Here is a 21,121-nt window from a genome sequence, read left to right as displayed (position 1 = left end):
AGGCTTTGACCCCAAGTAATATACTGGAAATCTGCTTGACTCTCTTCTGCTTTGTAGGAAGCCTGGAGGCTAAAAAGTGCTGTAAAAATGTGTATTACAAGTTCTCAAAATTTGTCATAAGTGAGTTGCGCCCCATATTACCTACTGTTTTTGCCATTGTAGTTAAGTGAATCATTGCAGTTTTTAAATGAATCCCATGTTAATAGAATCCAGCTTCCCCCTTTGACTTTGCTTGTCAGAAGCTGGCTGAGAAGGTCCCAAATTAGCACTCAAATTTTCATCTCATGACCTTGAGCATGCTGCAATGTTCTTAACTGCAAGAACCAGATATATGTATGTATGCTAAATAGGCAACAGTTTAATTAACTGACATATATACTGTGCTGCACATGTCTATAAACAAATTATAAGATTACTTTAATAAGTTTGTACTAAATCTATTACTTATTCTAAATCAAAATATTTTATTTTTTTATAAAATGATATATTTGTTGTTTCATATTGATGCTGCTATTAAATATTAGCTCCTGAACCCACCTCCTCTTATTTTCTCTCTCTGCCCAAAACAAGGCACTGCTTTTCAGCCAAGACAATTTTCAAAAAGAAAAACACTATCTTTTGCCATTTCACATTATAGAGGCTGGACTGGTAGTTGAATTACCAGAGTCACTTTGGATAGTGAGATGGATGGCATATAAATTTAATAAATAAAAAAATATATATTTTAGATCAACCAAGATGGTAGATTAGCATCTTATACTATTACAAGGAATGACAGTGCAGAGTAGACTCCATGTTCCATAACTTCCCTGCAGATTGTATATTGTTTATTTGCATTCACTGTCTAATTGCTTCCCTCTGCCTAATGATAGGGAAAACTATCGCAGGTTTTTCTCTGCATGCTTTAAATCACTCTCAAATGAAGTATTAAAATAGCATATGGGCCAATTCTATTCCTATTTACTGAAGTATAAATCCTGATAAAGTGGTAATTATCTTCAAGTATACTTGCTCAGGATTTCAAGGTAAGTTTCTTGATTTAATTGGATGATAACAATGTTTTGTTTTGATTTTGCAGAGGTACAGTTCCTACACACGATGTATAAATTCACTGCCAAAACCAATTATTTATTGATAGCCTTCACCTAATGTAAACCAATACTGTACAAAGCATTTACAAAGAAAAAATTCAAGCTGAATTACTTATCCAAAGGTCAGGATAAACAGGATAAACAAAAATCAGCTTTTGGATAACACTAAAACATAATGGTTCCAGGAAAGATTCAATGTGGCAAAAACTGCAAAACAAAATTCAGTTTTAATCACTATTTGATTGATTTGATATAATTTCCAACTCTTATTTAGATATTTTTATACTCTACTTATGCATACAGAGATTATTTTCTCTTCCTTCTGCCCCCATCCTGCCAGCCAGAGTTTTCTATGCCAGCTCCCAGAATTCCCCAGCAACAATGAATGGTTGAATGAATCATGCTGGCTGGGAATTCTGGGAGTTGAAGTCCACACATTTCTAGTCTCCAAGGTTAAGAAACAGTGACCAAGATATAAATTAGAACAAAAGTATAAGCAGGATTTACAACCTAGAACTCAAAGGCTCAGAATGTACAATTGTGTTGGCATGTGCATTTGGGGAAATTAATAGTATAATAGTGTTAATAGTTTGTAATAGTCACTGCAGAATCAAGCAGTAAAAATCTTCCAATATCCAAACAATGATACAAAATCTAGTATTTCAGATTTATCCGAAATTATTTGGCTGATTGAAAGGACTGGAGTGGAAAATAATGTTTGGAAACTAGTTCAGAATCTTTAGAAGAGGCAGAGCATCTGTACAATGCTTATGCATGCTTTCAAGAGTCTTGCACACCACTTGTAAAATATTACTTTAGAAGTGGATTTACTGAGAACATTTTCCATTTTTAAATTTATTAACATGATATACTATGAAGAAACTTGGAAAATCTCCAAAATGTGAAATCAGTTTGAACAGCTGATCAAAATTGCGTTATCTTCCCATATAAACCACATGTTCAGTCAAGAAAAACAACAATAATAAAATTAGGAGTTATAGGAAGCCTGTATGGAAAATAATTAGTCAGGAAATGCCTATAGATGCATATCAAAAATTATGCAAATGCTGATTTCTGCAAACATTATATAAAACTTTGGGGGTTTTTTCCCCAAAGGGTTCCATAATAACGTTTGGCATCAAAGTCAAATCTAAAAGAAAGAAATTAGGAAGCCCATATGCAGGGTTTAGGAATGGTGCAACCTCCATACAAAATAAGCAGAGGTTTTGATTGTACTGTCATGGCTGCCACCTTGATGTTTTTTTTAAAAAACACACCCTTGCCATATGCTTTCTTTATTCCAAGGGTGAAATGTTTTAAACCTAAATAAAATCTTGAAATAAGAAGGTAAGCAACCAAAACACATTATCTCTCTGTGAGTTGATCATCTTAAAGCAGGAGTCCCCAGCCCCAGGCTGCGGCCCACTATCGGGCCATGGGCATGCACACATGCATATGTGCACAGTTCAATTTGCATGAGCAGCAGCCAGCACATGCGCATGCACACAGGTTCCACTTGCAGTTGAGCTGGGTGTGCATGCACATGCATGCCACTCTGCCATGTGAGTTGAGCTGCACATGTGCATGCGTGCCAGCCCACCACTCACATGGCCTGGTTCTCCTCTCCCTCCTCCCCAGCTGGGCTGCCTAACCACAAAGGTCGAGAACCGCTGTCTTAAAGACACCTGTGGAGAAAAGAGACCAAGAGGCCAGAGCCAGAGACGAGGAACTAAGCAACTTATTTCCTTGCTTTTGCTATTTGGCTCCAGCCTTCTTCGCATGCTTGCAGCTTGAGTGGAATGTCAACTAGGAGCATGTAATACTTTTATTGAAGTGTTATTTTTATTGAAGTGTTATGCTGGAACAAAATTGGATGGCTCTTTTGTGCATGCATGTCTGATATAGGTTTTCTATAACTGTTAAAAGACAATATATAGTATTTAAGATAGCTAAAGAAGAATAACTCCTAAAATAAACAATTCCTAGAGATAATACTAGACCATTTCCTTTTACACATTTAGTAACACGGCCAATAACTTAGAAGACAATTTGGAATTATTCCTAGGAAATGACTCATCCATGAGAAAGAATAACAGCTATTATAATAACTAATAATAGGATAATACATTGAAATTGAAGTTTGGATTGTGTACTTGTAGTGATAGTACATTTTGTTAGGATATTGTTCTGCCTGAGTAAGTTATAATGTTGTTTAGGGCAATAACATGTTCTTTGTTGTAGAGATTTTTTCAATACAGCATTTAATTACAGAATTGTATAAATCTCAAGTTTTTGTTTTCCTGATAGCCAAACTTAAGCTGAAATATTTCATTATCAGTTTCATCTGGTGTCACATTGGATGTCACATTGTCACATAACAGTAATAATTTGAAAACATATTGATGTATTTCAACAACTCCATGCCTATCAGTATTAGAACAACTTGTCGTTTGAAAAAATAATTGCAAAAAAAAAAGTAATGTGGTTTGTATGGGAATGACGTACTACAGACTAAATTTCAGAATAGGCATTACTATAGAGACCAAAAGGTCAGGACAAAAACTTCTGAAGGATTTTTTGCAGTGCTAAATACAGTTTCCCATCAAATGTTGCAGTTTGTCTCATTGGTGGATATTGTTGAGAGAGATCTCCATTGTTTGGAACATCTACTAATATGTCTACTAACCAACTGTAATTAAATGAACAAGTACCTCATTTTGAATGAGATAAATTATTATAATCCAGATAATTGTCAACCCTATAAAGACTGCTTGTTCTAAAAACTGCATATTCTGATTAATAACCCCATCTAACCATATACTGTAGCTATCAGAGAAGAAACAAATCAAAGGAGAGTCTAGAAAGTCTTAGGTGTGAATGGACAATATAGCAGTGAGGCTTAATTGGTGATAGCAACAGGTAGAAAACTTGATAAAAATTAGGCTCTAGAAGTGAAAAAAGGGTATAATCTGAACTTGAGGCATCACAAAGAGTAAGATAGAAAGGACAAACATACTAGGATTGGCAATAATAATGGCATTAAATAAAGCATAAAATCACAATCTTAAAAACAGCAGAGTTTTGCAAAATTGAAGAGCTACACATTATTTTGTCACTACAGTTGGATTTATTCTTGTAGAAAATCCATCTGTGAGGTTGCTAAGAATTAACAATAACTCTCTCCTTTATTATTTGTATTATCATTAGAAATTCTATTATCCAGAATTAGAGATTCTACAATGATTAAAGGTCTAAGAATTTCTTCTAAAGAATATAAACTCAAAGCTTTTGCGGATGATTTGGTTTTTACATTGTCTCAACCAATTGAGTCACTGGAAACTTTGTTGCAAGTGCTGCATCAATATGGCAAGGTGGCTGGATTTAGAACTAATGTTCAAANAGGCTTTGACCCCAAGTAATATACTGGAAATCTGCTTGACTCTCTTCTGCTTTGTAGGAAGCCTGGAGGCTAAAAAGTGCTGTAAAAATGTGTATTACAAGTTCTCAAAATTTGTCATAAGTGAGTTGCGCCCCATATTACCTACTGTTTTTGCCATTGTAGTTAAGTGAATCATTGCAGTTTTTAAATGAATCCCATGATAATAGAATCCAGCTTCCCCCTTTGACTTTGCTTGTCAGAAGCTGGCTGAGAAGGTCCCAAATTAGCACTCAAATTTTCATCACATGACCTTGAGCATGCTGCAATGTTCTTAACTGCAAGAATCAGATGTATGTATGTTAAATAGGCAACAGTTTAATTAACTGACATATATACTGTGCTGCATATGTCTATAAACAAATTATAAGATTACTTTAATAAGTTTGTACTAAATCTATTACTTATTCTAAATCAAAATATTTTATTTTTTTTATAAAATGATATATTTGTTGTTTCATATTGATGCTGCTATTAAATATTAGCTCCTGAACCCACCTCCTCTTATTTTCTCTCTCTGCCCAAAACAAGGCACTGCTTTTCAGCCAAGATAATTTTCAAAAAGAAAAACACTTATCTTTTCCCATTTCACGTTATAGAGGCTGGACTGGTAGTTGAATTACCAGAGTCTCTTTGGATAGTGAGATGGATGGCATATAAATTTAATAAATAAATAAAAATATATTTTAGATCAACCTAGATGGTAGATTAGCATCTTATACTATTACAAGGAATGACAGTGCAGAGTAGACTCCATGTTCCACAACTTCCCTGCAGCATTGTATATTGTTTATTTGCATTCACTGTCTAATTGCTTCCCTCTGCCTAATGATAGGGAAAACTATCACAGGTTTTTCTCTGCATGCTTTAAATCACTCTCAAATGAAGTATTAAAATAGCATATGGGCCAATTCTATTCCTATTTACTGAAGTATAAATCCTGATAAAGTGGTAATTATCTTCAAGTATACTTGCTCAGGATTTCAAGGTAAGTTTCTTGATTTAATTGGATGATAACAATGTTTTGTTTTGATTTTGCAGAGGTACAGTTCCTACACACGATGTATAAATTCACTTCCAAAACCAATTATTTATTGATAGCCTTCACCTAATGTAAACCAGTACTGTACAAAGCATTTACAAAGAAAAAATTCAGGCTGAATTACTTATCCAAAGGTCAGGATAAACAGGATAAACAAAAATCAGCTTTTGGATAACACTAAAACATAATGGTTCCAGGAAAGATTCAATGTGGCAAAAACTGCAAAAAAAAAATTCAGTTTTAATCACTATTTGATTGATTTGATATAATTTCCAACTCTTATTTAGATATTTTTATACTCTACTTATGCTTACAGAGATTATTTTCTCTTCCTTCTGCCCCCATTCTGCCAGCCAGAGTTTTCTATGCCAGCTCCCAGAATTCCCCAGCAACAATGAATGGTTAAATGAATCATGCTGGCTGGGAATTCTGGGAGTTGAAGTCCACATATTTCTAGTCTCCAAGGTTAAGAAACAGTGACCAAGATATAAATTAGAACAAAAGTATAAGCAGGATTTACAACGTAGAACTCAAAGACTCATAATGTACAATTGTGTTGGCATGTGCATTTGGGGAAATTAATACTATAATAGTGTTAATAGTTTGTAATAGTCACTGCAGAATCAAGCAGTAAAAATCTTCCAATATCCAAACAATGATACAAAATCTAGTATTTCAGATTTATCCGAAATTATTTGGCTGATTGAAAGGACTGGAGTGGAAAACAATGTTTGGAAACTAGTTCAGAATCTTTAGAAGAGGCAGAGCATCTGTACAATGCTTATGCATGCTTTCAAAAGTCTTGCACACCACTTGTAAAATATTACTTTAGAAGTGGATTTACTGAGAACATTTTCCATTTTTAAATTTATTAACATGATACTATGAAGAAACTTGGATAATCTCCAAAATGTGAAATCAGTTTGAACAGCTGATCAAAATTGCGTTATCTTCCCATATAAACCACATATTCAGTCAAGAAAAACAACAATAATAAAATTAGGAGTTATAGGAAGCCTGTATGGAAAATAATTAGTCAGGAAATGCCTATAGATGCATATCAAAAATTATGCAAATGCTGATTTCTGCAAACATTTAAGACTTTGGGGGTTTTTTCCCCAAAGGGTTCCATAATAACGTTTGGCATCAAAGTCAAATCTAAAAGAAAGAAATTAGGAAGCCCATATGCAGGGTTTAGGAATGGTGCAACTTCCATAAAAAATATGCAGGAGTTTTGATTGTATTATCATGACTGCCACCTTGATGTTTTTTTTTAAAAACACACCCTTGCCACATGCTTTCTTTATTCCAAGGGTGAAATGTTTTAAACCTAAATAAAATCTTGAAATAAGAAGGTAAGAAACCAAAACACATTATTTCTCTGTGAGTTGATCATCTTAAAGCAGGAGTCCCCAGCCCCAGGCTGCGGCCCACTATCGGGCCATGCATATGTGCACAGCTCAATTTGCATGAGCAGCAGCCAGCACATGCGCATGCACACAGGTTCCACTTGCAGTTGAGCTGGGTGTGCATGCACATGCACGCCACTCTGCCATGTGAGTTGAGCTGCACATGTGCATGCGTGCGAGCCCACCACTCACATGGCCTGGTTCTCCTCTCCCTCCTCCCCAGCTGGGCTGCCTAACCACAAAGGTCGAGAACCGCTGTCTTAAAGATACCTGTGGAGAAAAGAGACCAAGAGGCCAGAGCCAGAGACAAGGAACTAAGCAACTTATTTCCTTGCTTTTGCTATTTGGCTCCAGCCTTCTTTGCATGCTTGCAGCTTGAGTGGAATGTCAACTAGGAGCATGTAATACTTTTATTGAAGTGTTATTTTTATTGAAGTGTTATTCTAGAACAAAATTGGATGGCTCTTTTGTGCATGCATGTCTGATATAGGTTTTCTATAACTGTTAAAAGACAATATATAGTATTTAAGATAGCTAAAGAAGAATAACTCCTAAAATAAACAATTCCTAGAGATAATACTAGACCATTTCCTTTTACACATTTAGTAACACGGCCAATAAGTTAGAAGACAATTTGGAATTATTCCTAGGAAATGACTCATCCATGAGAAAGAATAACAGCTATTATAATAACTAATAATAGGATAATACATTGAAATTGAAGTTTGGATTGTGTACTTGTAGTGATAGTACATTTTGTTAGGATATTGTTCTGCCTGAGTAAGTTATAATGTTGTTTAGGGCAATAACATGTTCTTTGTTGTAGAGATTTTTTCAATACACCATGCAATTACAGAATTGTATAAATCTCAAGTTTTTGTTTTCCTGATAGCCAAACTTAAGCTGAAATATTTCATTATCAGTTTCATCTGGTGTCACATTGGATGTCACATTGTCACATAACAGTAATAGTTTGAAAACATATTGATGTATTTCAACAACTCCATGCCTATCAGAACAACTTGTCGTTTGAAAAAATAATTGCAAAAAAAAAGTAATGTGGTTTGTATGGGAATGACGTACTACAGACTAAATTTCAGAATAGGCATTACTATAGAGACCAAAAGGTCAGGACAAAAACTTCTGAAGGATTTTTTGCAGTGCTAAATACAGTTTCCCATCAAATGTTGCAGTTTGTCTCATTGGTGGATATTGTTGAGAGAGATCTCCATTGTTTGGAACATCTACTAATATGTCTACTAACCAACTGTAATTAAATGAACAAGTACCTCATTTTGAATGAGATAAATTATTATAATCCAGATAATTGTCAACCCTATAAAGACTGCTTGTTCTAAAAACTGCATATTCTGATTAATAACCCCATCTAACCATATACTGTAGCTATCAGAGAAGAAACAAATCAAAGGAGAGTCTAGAAAGTCTTAGCTGTGAATGGACAATATAGCAGTGAGGCTTAATTGGTGATAGCAACAGGTAGAAAATTTGATAAAAATTAGGCTCTAGAAGAAGTGAAAAAAGGGTATAATCTGAACTTGAGGCATCACAAAGAGTAAGATAGAAAGGACAAACATACTAGGATTGGCAATAATAATGGCATTAAATAAAGCATAAAATCACAATCTTAAAAAACAGCAGAGTTTTGCAAAATTGAAGAGCTACACATTATTTTGTCACTACAGTTGGATTTATTCTTGTAGAAAATCCATCTGTGAGGTTGCTAAGAATTAACAATAACTTGATAGCAAATAACAATAAAAAGTAGGACTGATAGAGTTATGACATAATATGGGTTATTTTTATTTCATCCAGAGTTCCAGAAACACCAGGGTTGTACTTTAGGCTGAGAAGAAAAAAAATCTTAAAAGATAGACATATCAAACGCTACTATACTAAGTTAAAGAAAGGCCTCCTTTTAAACTATATATNAACAATAACTTGATAGCAAATAACAATAAAAAGTAGGACTGATAGAGTTATGACATAATATGGGTTATTTTTATTTCATCCAGAGTTCCAGAAACACCAGGGTTGTACTTTAGGCTGAGAAGAAAAAAAATCTTAAAAGATAGACATATCAAACGCTACTATACTAAGTTAAAGAAAGGCCTCCTTTTAAACTATATATCGAGCAATAAATTACTGTATGCATGGATGAAGTAGACTACATCTAATCAAGGCAAAATTATAGATGTACCTGGGTTGAGATGGGCAGTTAGAAGGTAAGATATAGCCACCTTGATAGATTCTGAGCAAGGAGACAGACTGGGAATAAGGTGTCAAAATGATAGAATATTTGCATCCCACTTGTAAGTAGAGCAATATTGTGATCTAAAGAACTATTTGTACCAGTTAATTATGGTTAAATTTACCACAAGCTTATCAATATGGTGGATATGCATGGAAGCTGGAGGAATTTGCTAGGCTGATTTAATTGGATATGTGAAAGCTTCAACAACAAGAACTAAATCTTTTTTTGACTTTGTGAGCCATGTAGAATGCCAAAGCATGATATTTTGTCACAACTGCTTTGAGCTGTTTTCAGACTAACATTGGGAGCAACTCCTGGCCTTCAAACAACAGATTTTTATGCAACAGATGGCCAATGATGTAACTGTGGACAATTCATAAAATCCCAAGTTTCTCTTTGAGATAATAAAAGCTTTCATGCTGGTTCTTAATTTAGCATATGTGACCATTCTGGAAATCGTAATTTGGGACTATGTAAATCTTTATTTCTACCAAACAGTATTAAGAATTGTTAAAACAGCTTTTACCCTAAAGCAAATATTTATATGTTTCTTTTCCAATATATTGTTTTAAAAAATATGGAATGTGCTTTTTCTGCCAATAGTATGCCATAACTATCTTCAGCTACATTCTTAATACACTTAAAAGGAGTCATTCCAATTTAGCAAGTCTTCTGTATCGGAAAGTGATTTCTATATACAGGTAGTCTTCGACTTACAACAGTTCATTTAGTGACTGTTCAAAGTTAGAACGGCACTGAAAAAAATGTCATGATAATTTTTCACACTTATGCAGTATCCCCATGGTCATGTGATTTAAATTCAGAAGCTTGACAACTGGTTCATATTTATGATGGTTGCATGTCCCGGGTCATGTGATCATCTTTTGCAATCTTCTGACAAACAAAGTCAACGGGGAAGCCAGATTCACTTAACAACGTTACTAATTTAACAACAGCAGTGATTCACTTAACAAATGTGGCAAGAAAAGTTGTAAAATGGGGCAAAACTCACTTAACAAATTTCTCACTTAGCAACATACATTTGGGGTTCAATAATGGTCATAAGTCGAGGCTTGGATACCGACTGGTTGGCCCAGGGGGAGGAGACGGAAGCAGGTCTTGAGACGGTTGTATGGGAGGAGTTTGACTCTGTTGCTCCCGAGGACGTGGACAGGGTCCTGGGGAGGCTGAATGCAACCACATGTTTGTTGGATCCCTGCCCCTCCTGGCTGGTACTGGCAGCTCGGGAGGGTACACGAGCCTGGCTCCAGGGAATTATTAACGCTTCCTTGCAGGAGGGTGTCTTCCCGGCGGCCCTTAAGGAGGCCGTCGTGAGGCCCCTCCTCAAGAAGCCTTCCCTGGACCCAGATGAGTTGGCCAGCTATCGCCCGGTCTCCAACCTTCGCTTCGCGGCGAAGGTTGTTGAGAGTGTGGTTGCGCAGCAATTCCCCAGACACCTAGATGAAACAGTCTATCTAGACCCATACCAGTCGGGCTTCAGGCCGGGGCACAGCACGGAAACGGCATTGGTCGCGTTGGTTAATGATCTCTGGAGGGCCCGGGACAGGGGATACTCCTCTGTCCTTGTTCTTTTGGACCTCTCAGCGGNGGTGCGCTTTAAGGTGTTAGTTACCACCTTTAAAGCGCTCCATGGCATAGGACCTGGCTATCTCCGAGACCGCCTTCTGCCGCAGATTCTCTCCCATAGACCGGTACGCGCCCACAGAGTGGGTCTCCTCAGGGTGCCGTCGGCCAAGCAGTGTCGGCTGGCGACCCCCAGGGGGAGGGCCTTCTCTGTGGGTGCCCCCACCCTCTGGAACGAACTACCCCCCCAGATCCGGGTGATTCCGGATCTCCTTACTTTCCGCCGCGCCCTCAAGACATGGCTTTTCCAGCAAGCGGGCCTGGCCTAGGGAGGATTTTAAATCGGGTTCATTTTTAGAAAATTTTAAATATCACAACTTAAAATATTTGGGTTTTAATTGGTTTTATTCGGCGGGGATTGTGGGCTTGTTTCGGTTTTAAAAATGTTGTGAGCCGCCCTGAGTCCCTCGGGAGAAGGGCGGGATACAAATCGAATAAATGAAATGAAATGAAATGAAATGACTACCTGTATATAGTTGATGAGAATTGAAATTGCAAAGACCATCCTGGTTTTTTGAAAAGTGTTAGCAAAAGTTAAAGAGAAAACTAATCATATCTACTTAGATGGGAGACAACCAGAACATTAGCTCAAGGATAGCACATATCTTACATTTAAGCGATAAAGAGAACAGAACTTACAGTGGAAACCTTTGCAGGTATGAGACAACTATGGTGGTGTCATTCCAAACTCAGTTGTTTCTCATCAGATATATGACACCCAGTACAACACAATATCCACAGTTTATAAGGCAAGTACAAAATGCACACTTTGTACATAAGGGGGAAGTAGGGCATGCTAGAAGTTTTTGAGGAGCAGTAATATAGCATTTTTCACATGTTTTGAAAAGAAAATAAATCTTACAATCCCTCAGAGAAAGCAGAGCTTGGGTGTCATGTCCGCCCCATCCTCCTTTTGCCAATTTGACTAATGCATTTCAGAAGCTTACTTTGTCGGTTAACCCAAATTTATCCCCACCCACCCCCTAGTTAATGTTAACAATGATTTCCTGGCCTAATTATCACATTTTACATAAGAATGTATCTTCAGCAAACTCCATTTGACAAATAACGTGGCTCTTATCATTTTGAAATTAATGGAACTCATCAAGTTCTAATGGACCTAAATCTTTCACAGAAAAAGGGGAGAAAAATCATTCTGCTTTTAGGGATAGTAGCATCATAAAGTGGGTCTATGATTTTCTTGAGTGAGTAAATTGACACACTGATGAGATCTAATGTTTGCATCGGTCCACACAATATTGTGTTCCTCTTTAGTTGTGCCAGAACGGTACTGCCTGTAGTACTTGGAAGAAATTTTTCATTTGGATGATAGCACATCTTAATATCTGAATTTGGAGAGATGGCTGGCTAGGGAAGTTGTTCAGGGAAAGCAGGAAAGTGGCCAAACACTTCTTGTTGCACCAAGCCTAGGAAAGTGTCACTCTGAGTCAGACTACTTGTCTGTCTTAAGGGCTCTGTAACTTTCTTGTGGTTGGGAAACTGTTCTTTTAATTTGGCTCCAAAGATTGCAGGGAGTAGAGTTGGTCACATAATTTAACTTGGGGGGGGGCATTTTTGCCTATTTTGGCCTTTTTTATATTGGTTATATATTTATAATTACTTATTATATATTAGTGGGTTTAGGAATAGACTGGGCATAATCTGCAAGGCTTTAAGACAGATTGGCCCAAACCAAACCCCTGAAAATGAGCTAAATTTGTTCCTGCCAAGTCTGAAAATGCTGTGAGGATGATGATGGTTGGGGCTGCAGGTTGCGTATTGTTGGCTCTCTGGTCTGATACGGTCAATGCTGAGTTGCAGTGGCTGTTTGATTCTTCCAGCCCTACCTAGAGATGTCAAAAATAGAACTGGGAATAACTCCCCTTTTTCCTCCTTCTCCAAACTGCAGAAGAGCACACTCCTTGGATCTGACACATTACACCACCCTAGATTTTTTGGAAGATCTCAATGCATATGAAGGCCAACACCAGCAAAGAAGTAGTAGCTGTAACTTCAAATTGTTGTGTACAGATAATAGTTATTATTAGTTAGCCTTGGGAAAATATTATCAGAAAGGGTACCTTTCATTTTGCTTAAATCATAATTGGGCACACATGAGGGTATTGGATTCTCTTCATACCCAATTTGTTAGGGGTTTCTGAAATAGAAAGTTGCAAGCTTAGATTAATTGATGTTGAATTCTGAGCTCCAAGCTTGCAGTCCTGCCTTTGATACCCAAGGAAGAAACAGCACTATAGCTATATTTGTTTATTAAATTTATTGGCCGCCAATCTTACCACAAAGGAATTCTGGGTAGCTTACAATCATAAAAGATAAATACACACACACACACACACACACACAATAACCGGAAACACAATGATCCATTGGGGGGAGGGGCTGAAGCTAATTGGCAGAGTCAGGTTTTAAGCCCCCCCGCAAAAAAGGTCAGGAGGGTTGGAGACAATCTCAAATTGGGGGCAACAGCAGAGAAGGTCCTTTTCCTGGAAGCCAGAACAAGCGGGCTGACAGGACCTGCAGCATGCCTCCTCTGCTGGCACGGGTGGGACGGGCCAATCCCAGTGAGTTGAGATGGTCCATCAAGTAGCCTGAAGGGCTTTAAAGCTGATTACCAACACCCTGAAGTTACATGTGGAGTAGAAAAATACATTTAATATTTGAATACTAAAAGCAAATCTTATGTACATTTATGCAGTAGTGGATGTACATAAATGCAGTACATTTATACAAGTAAAGTTGACTTGATTCTCAAGCGATTATGCACTGGGCTGTTTTAATGGTTAATTGGAAACCTAGTTGGAGCAGCAATGGAATGTAATGAATTAGACACATTTTACTAGATTACACTTTTCTGTCTAGAAGGATGTCATTTATGAGCTGGCAAGCCATCAACATGTAAAATAAAGGGAAATCAGGAAGCCACACCACATTTCTCTTTTGCTTTTGAATCTGATTTTTCCTGTTGTTTTGGGTTTGTTTTTAACCATTACATTTTGTAATTTATCTCTAGCTACTGTGTTTTCATGGGCTAATAGAGAAAGATCCTCATGCTGAATGGATTCCCAGGGATTGTGCTACAACTCTAACTTTTTGTTTGATTTAATAATAATTGGGAATTGAAGTCAGATACACTTGGACAGTCACATATAGTGTTGGGTTAATGTTGCACTTGGACAGTGGAGAATTAGGTGCAAATTCCTATTAAGTCATGTAATCCAGACCATTTTAGCCTCAGCTCCTTGATGTTATGAGAATTAAATTGGAGGAAGACATTATGCTTATGAAAGTCAGTTTTGTGTAGTAGTTAAAGCATTAGGCTAGAAACCGGGAAACCATGAATTCTAGTCCTATCTTAGGTACAAAGCCAACTGGACCAATCAGTCTCTTAGCCCCAGGAATGGCAAACCATTTCTGAGATCTTAACACGAAAACTGCAGGGACCTGCCAGGAGTCAACATCACACACATACACACACTTGAGTTCCCAAAGCAAAGGTATAAAGGTAACAACAAATAAAATTTACTGAATAAAGGTGCATGAGGTCTGTTTACACAAACCTCAGCTTTATTCTTAACAGATGTATCAAGTGTTCATCATGCCACATTATCTCCTGCATCTTCTTCTAAAAAGAAGAAGAAAACTTCTACTAGAAGAAATAAAACAACACTCTAAACTTTTTTTTTTAAAGGAAACCCTCCACTCTGCTACTTATCCTTTCTTCTATTTGGACGTGTGGTATAAAACATGGTGTGTTTTGTCTGCATAGCTATAGTTAGAATAAGTACAGTCAAGAAGAAACACTAGATTTAGATGTAAAAAGCATACTCTTTAAAAACCACAACGAGCAAGCCTTGCAAAACCACATGGGTTCACTGTGGGCACATGTTGGCATCTCAAGCAATGACAAAAATACGGGGTTTACAAAGGGCCTTTAATTCTTAAAATATCTGAAGTTATGACTTATATTACAGTCCTCTGTGCAATGCTCAATCTCTCTGATGGGGCTTGAATGCATATTTTGATTTTAGTACATGTTACTTTGTTTTCTGCATTCTATTTTAGCAATCAGCTCTGAAATCCAGCATAATGACAAAGTTATACTTAAAAAAAATCAGATACTTGTTTAAAGATTACACTTGCCAGTTAAACTGAACATACAAACAGATATAAGGATAATCGATCTTGACTTTTCTATGCTACCTCCTTCCATTGAAATATAGGTAGTCCTTGGTTTACCATCTGACTGTTCAAAACTACAATGGCACTGAAAAAAATGGGCACGCAACCAGTCCCTGAAGTTCAAGCTATCGCAGCACTACTGTGGTTATGTCGCGAGGAGTTGTGTAGTTGTGATTGCCATTTGTAGCCTTGTCAGCATTTCAACTTCTCCCCTCAGGATGCTGTTATAGGGCATTGCATGCCAAAACAACTAGACATAAAGACAGATTTTCCCCCATACCAACACTGTTAAACACCCAATTCCCACAGCTCTGTCTTATGTCTAAAGATATTTACCCATTTAGTAGGGCTGTATTGCTATTAACCTTCTCATCTTTCCTACTATTGGTACCTTCTCCTATTGGTATCTTATGATTTATCACTTGTTTGTGTCTTATGATCTACGACTTATCACTTTGTTGTTTGTATGTACACTGAGAGCTTATACACTGGAGACAAATTCCTCGTGTGTCCAATCACACTTAGCCAATGAAGAATATTCCAATTCCAAAGGCAATGGGGGAGCTGGCAGGAAAGGTCACAATTCAGTCCTGTAAGTTGCCTGCAACACCCCACATACACTAACTGTGTTTTATTCCCAGAGTGGCCAGCCTAACAAAAACAGGAAGCCCTTAACAAGGCATTCTTGCTTCCCTAATTTCAGATGCATATGTACTTAAGACAGGCTAAGTTGTTTTGTCTTATATGCCATGAAATCTCATAGGTGCATCTCACCGATTGTAAAAACAACATCATTATAGTACTAAGAACTTGATTGCCTTTTTATGACATCCAAAATCAATTGCCTGAAATAGCGTCCTTCACAGCTTAATGGGAGGAAGCCCCTTGGCCCTCAATTACTGATTGCTGGTTCTGAATTTCCAGTATCTCTTTGCTGCTACCTACTGGTCATCCAGATTTTTATAGTTCAAATCTGATAGCTTGACTCAGGTCAGACAAAGCAACAGGTTTTCCCAATTAATTTCCTCAGTAACTGATATTCAGAGATACAGAATCTCATCTGTAATCATATTATGTATCCTTGCAAAGCTTTAACTTCCATGAATTCAACTAATCTTTTGAAAGCTGACCAACTTGGGGATTTACACTTTCCTAACTGGCTGTAATCTCTACAAGTTTTTATGTGAAAAACCATTCCATTTGTCTGTCCTGAATTTTCCCTTATCCCATTTCATTCAGTAACTTGGGATTTGGATATTTTACTTAATAATTGCATCCATTACATACTTCCTAAGACTCAGCTTCTTTTATCTTAACAACAAGCAATTAAAAATAACAACAGTAACAACATCCCTTACCTGATGGAGAAGCCCCTCAATAAGCCTCTCTTGAAGAATATGTATGTTGTGCTAAATCTAGCTAGGAAAAGCATAAGTAATTTTACTAATAGGCACCTGGGTGCCAAGCCACAAAGGACTTTGAAGATAAACATCAACACTTTGAAATGGATTCAGAAGTTAATGCAGTTACTGCAGCATATATAAAAACATTGATAAATCTATTTCTATTTGGTTGGTGGGAGATAGCATTATAGTTCAGCTGAAGCTTCTTCAAAAATATGTTACATACATGTATAATGTATTGCAATATAGTGATGAAGACATGATGGAACATTGTTGTCAAGATCTCCTGATCCAAAAAGGCCTGCAACTGCTGCACTAACAGAAACTGGAAAAAAGGTCCTCCTTACTCATGCCCCCATCTTCTCTACCTGGAGTTATGAATTCAGGGGGACCTTCCTGCTTCTTTAAGAAGTGCACAACTGCATAGTTAAACATGAAATCAAAATCAAGCTAGATCAATCACCATAACTCCATCTTGCAAGGATTTAATTTGAGCTTGATTAGATCAATTCAGACCTTCACAGACTCCAAACATCAAGACAACATTGTGACAGCATCTCTGGTCCAATTTGAGGTAGTACTGTACAACTGAGTATTGGAAACATTCTACTATCTTACTCCAAACTGACACGTGACCTCTCCAAGTGCTCCACATTGGAGCAACCATGGATATGATCACTGTTCTTTAGTTGGTACACCAACTAAAATCACCCACTTAGAAAGAAATGGAACCACTGTAAAACAGTCTCTCTAAGCTAGAACCACCATGATTGGTGATACTGAAGAGATTTAATAGGACCAGAAAGGGCCATATTTCTTTCATCCCAGGTTTGACATAGCTGATTACCAAATTGTCTATAGATGTTATCCTCACCTCCTTCTCCAGAAATTTCTCAGAAAAGAAAAGGTTGGGCCCTAATATTAGCCAATATTTATTTAAAATGGCAGATTAAGGCAAAAGGTCTACTATTGCCTATTTCAAGGTGTCTGGCACCAGCTCTTCTGTCAAAGCTGCATCAAGCATCTTCTGAATCCAGCCACAGTTGCCTTGCTGAGGCACATGAATAAGTCTGTTGGGTCATAGGTAAAGCCTAGAGAGGGCAGAGCTCATGCCAAAGAGGGATCCTTTGATCTCCACAGGTTCAGAAGAATCTTAAATGTTGTATGCTCACAAGATACCATCCAAATCATCTCACCAGATTCAGCCCAACTTGGGTTCTAGGTCTGATTGAAAGTGCTGTCAACATCCAACTCGAGAATCCAAATAAAACTCGAGGTTCATTCCATTTCCAAAAATCTTACTGTTTATTGACTACACTACATGGTAATGTTGAAGCAAAACTAACTCTGAGGTTCCCAGACACCAGTTCATAGAATTAAACAATAATTTCTCCAGTCAAACCCGCAACCTCAACATAGTCCATGTAAACAATTTCACTTTGCTATGGGAACCATAGCAAAGGTTTCAGGCTCTCATGGTCTTCAATGGAATCGTAGAGGTTTCATTTCTCCCTCTAACCCAGAGGTGTCAAACTGCTGGCCCACGGGCCAGTTGCATCATGTAGAGGCCACGCCCATTCCAGCTCCGGCAATGCAAAAAAAGTCACGATACATCACGACACGCCATGTGATGCAGCGAGTTTGACACCCATGATCTAACCCACTTTAAAGCAACACCTCCCCCCTTATTCTAATGGCAAGTAGAAACGAATAGGCATGTAGCTGCCAAAGTTTCATTCTTGACAAGTGCGCAATTTTATTAGCAAAAAACTTGCAAAATATGTCAAAGTTGCCTCCCCATCTCCACTGTTCCCTAAAAGGGAACAGATAAAGTTGAAAAGGACTCTGGATCACTTTATAAGGACTCTGTTTTCTTTCATTCTTAGTCTAGGCATAGCTTCGCTTGCTTCATTTCCCATAGCTACTGAGTAAACCTGCTGGGATCTATTAGGTAAGAGTAGCTGCTCAGGGAAGAGCAGCTGCTCAGACCAATTTTGTTCACTGTTCTTGCCATATCTGAATTCCAGATATCAACTAGACACATGGTGAAAATGCCCGCAAGATTGCTAAGAAAATCCTCAAGCACCCCAGAAAACTCCAAGGGCCAATTAGTCATTTAGGCAGGATCATCTTAATCACACTGCTATTCTTTTCTAAGTCAGCATACCTATATCCATGTTGACCCCAAAATGATCTGATTAAAGCAAAGGATGTTGTAAAACAAAACCTAAAATCTCCTTTGTACAGTCTCAAATAAGCATGATGATTGGAGATTATGAAAATTAAAGTCCAAAGTATTTGGAGACCACCATATTCTGTTGTAGTCCAGTTACATGCTTTCTTTTAAATTAGTAACTTTGAATAAAATAATATTTTTCTCACAGAACAATTTTACCAATCTCTCAACAATCTTAGTTGCCCTTTTCCAGCACATATCCTAGTCCTAGATCATTCTTTTTGATAATGCAGGAGAAAGAACTGTGCATGGTTCAGGTGTGGTTGTATCCCTAATAGTTTAAATTAATAATTTTGAAAGTCCCATCCCAAAGAACTCTAGGCACTCAATTTATCTTTTATAGACCTTCTGCACGTTGGGCCAGTTTAATACACAGGTTAAGTCGTTAACTTAAAACCATTTGTTTAGGCACTTTTTGAAGTTGCAATAGCACTGAAAAGTTATTTACAACCAGTTCTCACTTACAACCATAGTAGCATCCTTCCAGGCACATGATCAAAATTCAGGTTCTTGGCAACTGGCATGTGTTTACAATGGTTGCATCCTGGGGTCATGTGATCACTATTTGTGACCTTCCCAGGTGGCTTCTGATGAACTAGGTCACTGGGGGAAGCAATACTTGCTTAACAACTGCATGTTTCACTTAGCAACTGTGCCAAAAACGTCATAAAATCAGACATGACTCACTTAAAACAACCTTGCTTGAGCACAAAAATTCTGGTTCCAATTGTGATGGTAGGTTGAGGATTATCTGTACTAGCTAGCAGAACTCTGAGAACCTTTAGTAGACAATGACCGCAAGTTTAGATATCAATGTATTTGCAAAGGCAAGGTTTCTATATAATTTTGTCTTCTCATTTTGAACTTATTATGAGCTACTTATTTTGGACAGATTTTCTTGATAATTATTTTTATACCATCTCCTAAAATTATTGGATGTTATCAACAATTTGTCTTCTTTTCATTTCATTACTAATTCTAGATAATTATGTGCAAATTAAAAAATTCTTATAGCAGCAGAGATTGTTCCAGGATGCTAGTTCTTATTTCCCTGTTGTGATAACTGCTAACTGCGCCTCGGTTTTTTTAACCAGTTATTGGTCCACGAGAGAGCCTGTTGTCTTGTTCCAAGTCTGAAGTTTAAATAAATATGTAAAGATTGCCCTGTTCAAACTGCAGAATTTAGAGAGAGACTTTAAATGAAGGTTTTACAAGCAAAGACCTTGTAAATTGTAGGTAGGACAGGAGTGTATGACTCCTCTTCAATCTATGAGCCACACTTTGCCTCTGAATGTCAAATTCCAGGGTTAACAAGTTAACAGGGCCAGGGTTAAAACATGAAATCAGAAAAAACGATTATTGGAATTAAAATAGTATTTAATACTTTCTTACAGTTTGGCAGCAGTTTCTAAAGAGGTTCTGTGGATTTCTAGGATAAGAAGTTGTACTCATGAGAGAGTTGGAATACTCTTCTAATTGGGAAGGTAAAGGTGAACAAAGAAATGCCAAGACAGTGCAATAATCTGCTTCTTCACTTTTTCTTCTCAATTCTTTCGGCATCTTCCCCCACCCCCACTAATGCTGACTGCTTCAAGCAAATATTGAAATCCTGGATCTGACTTCAAATGTGAAGGAATTTAGAAGCCCCTACCATCCCACCACCACCCATGACTCAGAGCTTTCCAAATGAAATAATGTTTCCCAGCTGCTGCCCAGCAATTTTGGAAAGGCAGCATCTCTTTACTTTCTGCTTTGAACAAAAACTAACTTCCAAATTATAGACTTATGATTTCGGTAGAACTTCAGGACCAATCAAATGTGAAATTAAAATTCCCCAGATTTGTTGAGTAAGAAATAAATCCAAATGTCTGAAATTGAAGCTGTCAAGGTACAATAAAATAATCCCAGAGTTCTTTACCTGTATTCCCCAGTCTATGAAATGATTGGTGTTTCGTTATGCAAGAACACATAAATCTGATGTACACAAATGGAGCATGGCAAACCATTTTTCAACTCCACTGCATAATATAATAATGTTTGCTGTGCAAATTCCTACAACCAAGGCCCCCAAGCAGCTTCTGCAGATGGATCGCAGCGTGGATCATCATCCGGGTAGAACACAGGGACAGAGTTCTTATAATAATGCCGGAGTCGCAACAGCAGTTTTTTCACAATGTTAGGATATTGTTCTGACAAATCATTTCTTTCTTCAGCATCATGAACAACATCAAACAACCAAAGCTTCTTTGTGGGTGGATCTAATGACAAAGTATTTGATTCATTGAATAAAGATGGTGGTGGAAACCAATGGCTGCAGCCTATAAAGAGAAGATCAAAGATTAGTTGGGAAAGTATTTGCCTCATAATTGGAACCCAACATGTTTGCCG

General features: G+C 37.4%; 1 protein-coding gene across 1 annotated transcript in view; it reads right to left on the bottom strand.

The window, feature by feature from the left end:
- Window positions 1-20,101: 20,101 nt before the first annotated feature.
- The window catches only part of ARSB (arylsulfatase B), a 68,385-nt gene continuing 67,365 nt past the window's right edge, over window positions 20,102-21,121 (bottom strand). Inside the window, exon 8 of the mRNA XM_015816430.1 lies at window positions 20,102-21,051. Coding sequence (XP_015671916.1) covers window positions 20,786-21,051 — 266 coding nt within the window. The 3' untranslated portion in view covers window positions 20,102-20,785. The remainder of the gene's footprint in view (window positions 21,052-21,121) is intronic.

This window comes from Protobothrops mucrosquamatus, unplaced genomic scaffold, assembly GCF_001527695.2.
Source record: "Protobothrops mucrosquamatus isolate PMUCROS unplaced genomic scaffold, P.Mucros_1.0 scaffold450, whole genome shotgun sequence".
NCBI classification, from domain to species: Eukaryota; Metazoa; Chordata; class Lepidosauria; order Squamata; family Viperidae; genus Protobothrops; species Protobothrops mucrosquamatus.
Note: the sequence above shows the minus strand (reverse complement) of the source record. Positions and strands in the feature narration are given on the sequence as shown.